The 10215-nt window shown below is 45.9% G+C and overlaps 1 protein-coding gene across 1 annotated transcript; it reads right to left on the reverse strand.

The window, feature by feature from the left end:
• Nucleotides 1-1982: 1982 nt before the first annotated feature.
• On the reverse strand, nucleotides 1983-7437 carry LOC131085655 (UDP-glucuronosyltransferase 1-6-like). The gene is made up of 3 exons (XM_058028066.1): nucleotides 6589-7437; nucleotides 3340-3414; nucleotides 1983-2012 (listed from the first exon to the last, which is right to left on the reverse strand). Exons 1-3 carry the CDS (start codon nucleotides 7435-7437, stop codon nucleotides 1983-1985), a joined length of 954 nt encoding a protein of 317 aa, XP_057884049.1.
• Nucleotides 7438-10215: the final 2778 nt, after the last annotated feature.

Raw genomic sequence — 10215 nt, forward strand, 5'->3', positions numbered from 1 at the left:
AGTTTTCAGCTTTGCCAGAGCCCCGCACCCCCCAAAACTGCTTTCGCCAGTTGTGCGACCTCTTTCCTCAGTCTTACCCTCTCCTCCACTCGCTGCTCCTTCCCCCTAACTCCATCCCTAACCCGCCTTGCCCTAAACAAACCGCCGGCAGTCCGCTCCGTCCTGTTGAGCCCGGCACAGCAGCCACACGGCTAAGCCTCAACAGAGCTACCGCCGTGTGTGCTGTGGCCGCATGGCCTGGAGATCCAACAGAGCCGCGACCTCCAGCCGCACGGCACGGCACCATCTTCTCTTTCTCCTCCCCAAAATCCCTTTCTTCCCGCTTCTTCTCCCCCACGTTCCGCCCCTTCCCTGCCTCTCATGAACCAACCCCCCCTCCAACTCCTAGTTCCCCCCCTCTGCCTTCCAAATCCCACAAGGTAGGAGCTAGAATTGGAGAAGAAGCTTAGTAACCACAACCCAAGGTTAAAATAATTTTGTCATGCCAGTTTTAACAGCCTTGTATATTTCGTTGAATTGAAAATTCTACTTTATGATCTCCTTCCCCCGTTATTCCAAGAGCAGGATAATCCATCTCTGCAATCCATACCCCTTTTTTCCTTATTTTGGGTAGTTCACTGGGAGCAAACCACTCAAAGGGGCAGGGTACCCCAAAAAGGTTTTTCTTTCACAGAGTCCACAGCTCCCCGTAACCTCCCCAGCTCCCAATCCCTATCCACTTGTTCTAGCTGAAAAGAGCTCATCACCTAGAACTGTTATCCTAAAACCCTCTAACCTTTTTATCGTTCTGATCCAGTACCTGTCTTCTGCCCATTTCCCTCCCGTCCCCATGAAGTAGTTTTTACAATTGTGCTTTTCTAGTTAAAGTATGTGTTCATATTACAAATTGTCCTGTTTTCAGTTTCAGAAAGCAGAGGCCTGTCAGGTCACAAGGGTAGAACCAAGGAGAAGCAGTTTTTGATTGTTTCTTTAAAAGTGAGTATTCAGAGAGTATTGGACCGCTGAATCAAAATTGCTGGGTTTATGCCGTCCTTAGTAGGTTCTGAGAGCACCTGATAACTTTAAATGGTGTCTGGGAAAGTATTTTGAGAGTTTTTGTGGTGAATGCTCCCTGAGTATAGCTGAAGCAAAATTTATTTTTTTCTTTTTGTTTTCCTTTTAACAACCTAAAACCAGGGGTCTTCTGGGTTAAACCAGTTGGAAGGTTAAAGCAGCAGTAAATCTCAGAACCAAGGATGAGAATCTGAGGCCATAAACATGCCTATTCCCTGTCCCTGAGAGCGGGAGCAGAAGTCAGCGCCTCAGCCTAAAACTGCAGGCTGTCGTGGTCTGAAAAGCCAGTTGAAAAAGTTAGACACCATTGGGCCAGTCATGCTGAAAAGGCCAATCCCAAAACGCTCATATGAGCTTAGTGCCAAAGGCTGAAGCCCTTTAAGCACTCACCCATGCTTTAAATTTCTTTAAAATCTGCGATATGGACCCACATAACCCATTTATTACAATTAAATGCTCATTTTATCTTTGCTGCCTACCACCAAAAGCAAACATCAAGTCAATCAGCCTGTTAACATATAATTCTCAATTGTAATTGCATTTATTTTTATGCTGCGAAACTGTGCAATTACTGCTTGATTTTTTAAATTGTTAATTGTCATATTTCCCTTTACCTTTTCTTTCTAACTCAAAAAGGGTGAATAGTGGAGTTACATTTTATTTTAATGGCATGCTCAGTCTCACCCCTCGAAAATGTGCGGTTTATTCCAAGACTGTGATCCTCCCATGAAGTATGATGTAGGTGTAATCCCACACGCCCAAGTCTTATTCTGCACCCATTTTGAATCTCCCCATTAAACTCTGGGGGGTGATGATAGGTTCTCCTGACCTCTTTCTCCCTAGGCTATCCCTATCTCCCCCTGCTCCATCAGACACCATGCTGCTCCCGGGGATGGGACCCCCAATAAACCCTCATCTAATGAGCACCTTCAGAAGCCGTGTGGAGTCTCCTTGCCTGCCTGCAAAAGTACGAGCTTAGGGGGCCCCCAGGGACTCACGGGGATCCCCCAAACCAACTGCTACACTTAATGCAAACTTGCATTTTTTTAGAAGATAAGCAGCCAGCAGAAAATCTTTCCCCATCTATCCATAGAAATTTCAGAAAGCCACTTGTACTGTATGGTATAAAACGAAGTTGCAAAAGAGCATTTCACCCTTGTACCCCAGATAACAAAGAACAACAACACCTCTCTAGTGCACAAACTCAGGAATCGCTCACGGCCACTGAGGGGTCAGTTCATGACCAGTGTAGGGTCAGCTTATGACCTCAACCCTGTGTCCAAGTCCTTCTTGGTTATAAATTGCTAGGGTTTAATGCTGATGATAAACTCTCCTTAAAGCCTATAAAAGCAGGAGAATATGAGAAACAATTTCCTTCTCCAGGGCAATCTGGGCTTGAAAATCCTGCTGGATCTTTTTTTCCCCCATGCAGTTTCTGCAGATTCCTTCCGAAGCATGGTGGGAAATCTTGGACTTTGCTGAGAACCTGCCCTCCAAAAGGAGCAGCATTTCCATCACCCATGCTGATCCCATCTTGGTCGTTTAGAGTATGGATTAACTTCATGGGAATGTTCAAACAGCTCAGAGCAAGGAGATGCACAGAAGACAGGCCATAACCTCAGATAAGGCTGCCAAATAAACACGGGGAAGTTGGTCCACAAAAGCCCAAATGGAAAATTACAGGAGATATCCATACCCAGGACAGCTTAAAACATTCAATCATCTAGAAGAGAAGAGGAGGATGGAACCGGAAGAGGATTTCTTTTGGGGCTTAAATATTGACACCTTGACAATACAGGCACATAGAAAGGAATCAATCGAGGGGATGGCTGAGGTAGAAAAAAGGCAAACTCTCCATTCCTATAACCTTCACTGTGGATGAAAGGAGAGGGGAGAAATGGACAGCGCACGAGACAGATGGGAGAGGAGGACAGCAAAGTTCTTCAGGTCAACAAAACTGACTCTCATTTGCATAAAAGCTACATGTCACTTAAGTTGTCCTAATTAAGTCTGATAAGGGTTGAGGTCTGGCAGGATGTGATATAATCTGAATGCTGGGTATTAGGAAATACCATTTCTGCACCATGCAGGATTTCAGTCTTTGAACACCAAGCTGTTGTCAGTCAGTGTTCGATGTAAGGATGGGTGTCACATCCCTTGCCCAGGGTAGCAGCGGGATGGAATGAGATAATTTTAAAAGTCCCTTTCAACCCAAACCATTCTGCCATTTTATGATACATTTATACTTTGCATTTTTCCATATAAAAACAATATAAAATTTTGTACCTGAGAGAGTTTTTTCTTCTGAACACAGTTGATACCTCCAATAAAAGCCATGTTTGGCATCACTGGCCTCGGGAACTCAAAGACAAAATCATATCTCATCAGCCAGAAGGATCCACGGCTCAGGAGTTCTGTCACGGTCACTTTCTTTTTCAAAACCTCATATGCAAGCTCTTCAAAGTTATCATAGATGGGCTTACAGTAGAAGAGCTCCAGCAGATCGACCAGCATGTTCTTCACCCGCTGGGAAAAGGTCATGCTGTCTGAATTATCCAAGAATAACCGGGGGACATAGGAAGGAGGGCTTGGGCACTGGGTAGCAGCAGAATCCATTCCACAGGGAAAGCCCCGCAGGAAGTAGACGGAAGGAAGGGCAAGATACTCGGCCACCAGGGGCCCACACATCAGGATGGGATCTGTGAAAATCAAGTCGAATTTGCTCTCTTTCAGGTGCTGCATCAGCTCCTCGTTCTGCAGAAGGCTCTTACAGTTGGTGAAGAAGACCGAGGAGATTTCTATCGTGCTTTGATATGAGGTCAGAACAACATTCCAAACAGACTGTTCAAGAAAATGGGCATGAACTAAGGCCTTGAGCTTTTCCCCCAAGTATTCCTCTGTGTAAGGGATTGGATAGGCTTGGACTGTGTAATTCTGACGCTCCTCTGACTTCATGTACAGACTGGTGGAGGGTACAAGCACAACAACCTCGTGTCCCTTTTGCTGCAGTTTCTCCACTACAGGGCGCATGCTGAGCCAGTGACTTCCATCCTGAGGTACCACCAGGATCTTTCCACCTTCAGCCAGGATTAAAGACAGTGTCAGGAGGAGAAGTATCCAGGTGCCTTGGTAAAAAAGAGCCATTTTGGTGGGAGTGATCCAGAGGGTTCTGCTCTGCTGAGATCCACGCACTCCTTTATATGATGGTACATGCAGAGCAAGCAGGGAATTTATTGCCTGCAGAAATTAATTTTTAACTTCCCAATATGGGTGTGATTAGCCTGTGATTTTGCCTGTGTTTGTGCAAAGGAAGGGAAGCTGTTTCCTTACAGAAACGTTTGTACTTTCTGTTAATGTTTAAACTTCAAACTCTGTGAGCTCTAAGACACTGTCAGCACTAAGATTGTGACACCACCAGCAGGGATGGCATGTTGCAAAAATAATCGTGGTTGAAACCATTGACCGGATAAATACATAGCGAGAAAATAATAAAAATACACTCAGCAGAATGAATGCAACTCCATTCCTGAGGACTCAAGGCTGATGTTGAATTCCCAGCCCCTGGAAGCAGCACAACCTGCACCTCTTACAAAGATGTAACAGCCACCAGGATGCACCAGGCAATCCCAAATCTGAGGAGATTGATCCCCATTGGCTTTTTTCCTCCTGACACTACAGCAAAAAAGTGAACTAATGGAGGGGTTCAGGGCAAACAAAGGGAAAGGAGGCTGGCACAGGGACACAAAGAAAGAGTATTGGTTATTGCTTGCTGTCTTGAAAATCCGTGTCATGCGTTGTAAGCAACGCAAAATCGAGAAGAAGGTTTGACACTTCCCACTAATGCCACTGCAGGAATGTGTTCCGTTTGTGCAAGTGAGAGCAATGCCAGAGCAAAACCTTTTGGAGGGCGCTAAGGAAGAAGTCCTTGTGATGAGAAGCTGCCATCAGCACAACGTTTTCCCCTTCTTCTAATAAATGGTGCTCCCAGCATCCTCAGTCAGGAGAAGCAAATCCTTACAGCCTGAGGCAAAGCCATTTGTCTCATGACACCCAAAGTGTGCTGCGACTGCACTGAGTAGCTCCGCTCTGTCACTCTTCACATGGAGGAACAACCTTTAGACATGGAAAAGCAATTTCTGGAGAGGGCCAGTGCAAGAGAGATGGGAGATGGCACAGATTGAAAGCAGGACACTGAAGGGATTTACAAAGGATTGTCATTCAATGCAGGAAATCTGGATGCAAAGACTTCATTGCAATTGCTGTGGCAATAGCTGGCCAAATTAACTTGGAAGTAGCTGCTTGGTGTATTTTTTAGTCTGGACTCAATTGGATTTTCTATGGCAACAGCAGTTGGTTGAATAAGTCCAATACAAGATTTGTCTAGGTGTGGAACTTGTGATTTTCACCTAGAAGGAGTGTAAATACAGGAGATGGCAGGGATACAATGAGGGCATGAGGTCTCTATCCTTGTAACAATGTCATGAACTCTTTACATCTCTGAGAATTTTAGGATATAATAGTAAAGACTTATATTGTGGAACCAACAAGAATTTGCCTCTTAAATCTGAAAGTAGCACCTACTCTCCTGAGCCCTGAGTTGATAGAATATCTTAGATATAATTTTATCATAATATTCTAGTTAAGGGTATTAGTCTTTGCCTTGTTTATCAAGTTTAGAGGGCTCTCCATCAGCCTGTCAAAAGAGCATCAAAGAAATCTGAAAATAAATGTGAAAGAGGAAAGAAAAATACCACCCCTCCAGCTCAAAGACATTGTGCAGAGATATTGTGTGACCACAATTGAGAAGTGATGGAGCAATTTCCTAGGAAAGTGATTTGTGTCCTGCTTTGTGCCTGGAAAAAATGTCCAGTATTACCTTTTAGAGATTCCATGTTGACAACCACAATAGATTTAGATTTCTAGATTAGCTTTAAGACCCTACAGAACAATTCTAGCAAAAGCAAATGTCAAGGAGGGTGTACGAAAAGTTATTTGCGCTCTGCATTCAAGTGTTTTTCACCCAATCCAGGACTGTAAGAATATTTCTTGCCATTTCAACATGACATTTATATTTCACCCCCACAAACAGGAGTAAGCTAACACAGACAGCCAGTTTGGAAATGATTTGTCATGAAAATACAACTAAAGTGAATCAACTGATGCTGCTGAGCCTGGAGTTAAAAATAAAAGATGACTCTTGGGTTTCTGATCAGATAAAAGAAATAGATGTCAGATGCCATTCAAATGAAATCAAAACTGGATCTCGTTGGTGGTTAAGACACATTGACTGAGAACAGTAATTTCCACCTGACAGGTGAAGTCCCTTTCTTATTTTGGTTGTTACAAAACCTTTTTTAGTTCAAGTAAGTCTCTATCAAGGTTGTTTGATTTCAGCATATGACAAACAATTACCCAAACTTGCATGAATTAAATCATTACCAGAAAATTTAAAAAATAACAATAGCGATAAACTTGCTGGAGCAACAGAATGACTTTTCATTGGGACACGTACAATTTTAGGTAAAGGAACATTACCTTAGGCAGTGGTTTCTTCTTTGCACAGTTGATCCCCCCTACAAAGACCATGTTGGGCATCACTGGCCTGACATAGTCGAACACAAAGTCAAACCTCAGGATCCAAATGGCAGCGGAGTTCACCAGGTCCATCAGGGACACATCCCTCTGAAGAACTTCTGAGGAAAGCTTAAGCGCTTCTCCATAGAAACCGTTGCAGTAATCAAGCTCCAGGAGGGAAATCAGGGCATTTTCCACCCTCTGGAAAAAAGTCATATGGTCCGAGTTGAAGCTGAAGAGTCTCGGCACGTAGGACAGAGGGCTTGGGCTCTGTGGGGCTGAAAAGTGCAGGTTGCAACCAAATCCCCTCATGAAGAAGACAAAGGGAAGAGAAAGATGATGGGCCAGGATGGCCCCACACATGAAGGCTGGATCCGTCAGGATGGCATCAAAGCCGCTTTGGTTGAGGAACCTCAGGGTCTCCTGGCTGTGGAACAGGTCCTTGCACTGCCCAAAGAAGGTGCTGAAAACATGCACCGAGGCGTTGTACATGGCCAGGGCATTGAGGGGGAACGGCTTCGGCGTCAGGTGCACGGCGAGGTATTCCCGGAAGGAGTTATCCAGCTCTTCCAGGCTCTGGCTCACCGGGTACGTGACCACCTTGTATGCCTGCGTGGTCTCCATCTGCCAGCTCACCTCAGGAACCAGCACCACCACCTCGTGTCCTCTCTCGCTCAGCTTTTCCACCACTTCCTGCATGCTCAGCCAGTGGCTTCCCACCATGGGCACCACCAGGAGCTTCCCTCCATCCGAGAGGCCAGGCAGGAGGAGGAGGATGGAAATCCAGGCACAGCAAAGCCTCAAAGCCATGTTGCTGTGATCGGAGTCGGGGCCGTGCAAGAGATTTCTCCTGCAGGCTGTAGCCTCAAGATGCTTTGGAAAGCAACTGATGGGTGAATTTGTTGCACTCTGCCCTAATGATGTTCCTGTTGTTAATGATTCACTGCTTTGCACTGTGGGTAGTTTATTTTGCCTTTTCCCTCCTTACTTGGAAAGCCAAGATTTGGTGACCTCTTCAGTGCTGAGTCACTGGAATTCTTCAATATTCCATGAGTTCCTCAACGTGCTACTGGGATCACTCAGGACTTCTCATCCTTGCTCTGTCTCGTGTTCCACCTTGGCCAGGACCCAGGGAGCAACACTGGTGTGAGCAACTCCCAAACCCACAGGAACAAATGAAAAAGAGCCTCTCCAAGCTGGAGATACAGATCCTCAAGTGATTCCTCCACGGATGGAGCAGGAGACCCTCAGGACAAGGCTCAGGGCTCTTCTGAGCTGGCAGGAATCTCCTCCATGCCAGGGACACCTCTAAGAGGTGCTGACAGGGGCTGGCCTCTCTCTGTACAGACCAAGCTCTCACTTTACAGAGTTCTTTCCCAGCCTGGCAGGTGGCCCCTGGCTGGCTGGAAACTCCTCCCCACTGGGATTCAAACCAGCGCTAAATGAGTTTTAGCAACATCTGGAGGCTCAGGTTTCAGACCTGACTCGGCAAAGGAGCAGCTTCAGCACAGACATGATTTCCCTGGCCTCATAGCATTGCCACTGATGGCAAAATTAAAAATATTGCACCCCTGGATATTCAGAGGCACGCGGCCTCCATGCCTTAGGCACACAAGTTCTCTCCTCTCCCTTCATGCCATTGTCAATGCACCACAATGAACTGCGTGGCCTCAAGCTTTTCCAGGGGAGGTTCAGTGTGGATATTTTTGTTTGTCTGTTGTTTTATAATTTGTTCTTCTGTAGTAGTTTTTAAATAATCCTTGCTATAATTTTGTAATGGTTAATTCCATGTAACCTATTTGGCTTCCCTGATGTTTCAGTCCTGAGTTGTTTACCCCAAGATTTTCCTGCCAAGTGCATGTCAATCCCCCTGTCTATCAAAGATAGCACACCCTTTTTGTTCTGGAATGTTCCCTGTCCTTCATCCCTTCCTCGAAGCAAGATTGGATTGTAATGTTGGCTCTTTCCCCTTGGTGACATTACCCATGAAGGTAATGCTTTCCTATTGGTAAAAGGTTGTGCCCTCCCCTTATTCCCTCTCCTCCTCTAAAGCAGCTTTTTTCCCTCAGTTATTGTCACTTTTCCCTGACTCCTCTGTGGACATAAACCTTCCTGGAACTCACACAAGTGATCCCTCTCTATTCCTTCGCCTCAATCCCTTGTACTGGGTTGCTGCTGTGTCACCTGCATTCAGCAGCCTAAGGTAGGAAATGCTGGGTCATGATGACTGGACCTGCGAAGGCTCTCTCCCACCTCCAGACCCTTGCTATCTCTCTGTAAGACTGTAGGCCACTTTCCTTTCACCCTTGCTATTGGACAATTCCGAAAACTCCTGTACCCTATGGAAAGGGCTACTTTTGCCCATCTCGCAGAAGAGCTGTCCCTGAGAACCTTGGCAGAAGATTCAATAAGGACATCCCTGTGGAACCTCACACAGCCTTCTCCTCTCCCTGCATCTGCCCAAGGCACCTAGCAAGCAAAGAGCTGAAATCAAAAAATGAGCTGGTAATCACTAGATATCACTTAAGATTGCTATGATTGCTGTTGGGGAAGATGAAATAGGAGAGCCTTATAAATATGATTGTCTGGCAAAAGATTTTGAGAATATAGAAACTCTAAGTGAGATTGAAATGAAAACAAGCTTTGAGATGCTTTAGTTACTGTACATCAATGGTGTGGCCAGCTGTAAGTAATCCCCTTTTGATGAAACAATACTCTCTGCTTGCATCCAAATCCAGGGGTCAGAGCAGACCCTACTAGCTTGGCAGAAGGGGTCCAAAGAGTAGTTTTTAGGGTTTAAAATGTAACACAGTATGGTAATGAAATGATTCTCATAGGCTGTATGTAATTGCTACAGGATTTGTACTAGATTGGTTAGTGAGAAATAGAATATTCAGCACAGAAGATTTATTGTATTGTAACGGGAACCTCACTCTCTTACATGTCTGCTGTCTTATGCTTTTGCTCTCTTACGCTTTTACTCTCTTACCCTTTTACGCTCTTACCCTCTCATCCTCTCTACGCCTCTCATCCTCTCGGGCCTGCTCTGAGCTGTGTCTGGCAGCTCCCAGCAGGGCCCTGCACCCAGGCCCTTTGCAAATAAACCACAAGTTCCTGACCTGGCTTCAGAAATCTCTCTGTCTGTCCTGACCGTCCTACCCCCTGATGCTCCTACAGGTTGCCTGCAGCTAAGAACTGCTTGGGAGTTCAGAGAGGTGGACAGGCTGTGCCAAGCAGGACTGAGCTCTCTGGATCCATTGCATCCTGCTGGGGAAACCCCGAAACCCGGCCAGAGGTCGCATTAGGGGATGGCCTCTCTTCTGAGAGCCCATCAGTCTCAGGGAGTGAGCTGGCCACAGAACACATTCCCTGTGAGCGCAGCCCACAGTTACAGGTATTAGGAAAGAAAAAACTCACTGGAAGAATGGTTAAGCAGTGGAATAATTTGCCCAGGGAGGTGGTGGAGTCACCATCTCTGAAGTGTCCTGGAGGAGCCTGGATGTGGCACTTGGGGTCGTGGCTTAGGGGTGACCATGGCAGTGCTGGCGAGCAGCTGGGACTGGGTGATCCTGGAGGTCTTTTCCAAGC

Source organism: Melospiza georgiana, chromosome 7 (genome assembly GCF_028018845.1).
Source record: "Melospiza georgiana isolate bMelGeo1 chromosome 7, bMelGeo1.pri, whole genome shotgun sequence".
NCBI classification, from domain to species: Eukaryota; Metazoa; Chordata; class Aves; order Passeriformes; family Passerellidae; genus Melospiza; species Melospiza georgiana.

What these genes read in the sequence shown, in the direction of transcription:
- LOC131085655 (XM_058028066.1), bottom strand. Translation starts at nt 7,437, where the DNA reads ATGGCTTTGAGGCTTTGCTGTGCCTGGATTTCCATCCTCCTCCTCCTG. An exon ending in AGAAGAAACCACTGCCTAAG is followed by an intron (nt 3,415 to 6,588) that starts GTAATGTTCCTT and finishes TTTGTCTTTGAG; the next exon opens with TTCCCGAGGCCAGTGATGCC. An exon ending in AGAAGAAAAAACTCTCTCAG is followed by an intron (nt 2,013 to 3,339) that starts GTACAAAATTTT and finishes GTACTTTTGCAG; the next exon opens with GCAGGCAAGGAGACTCCACA.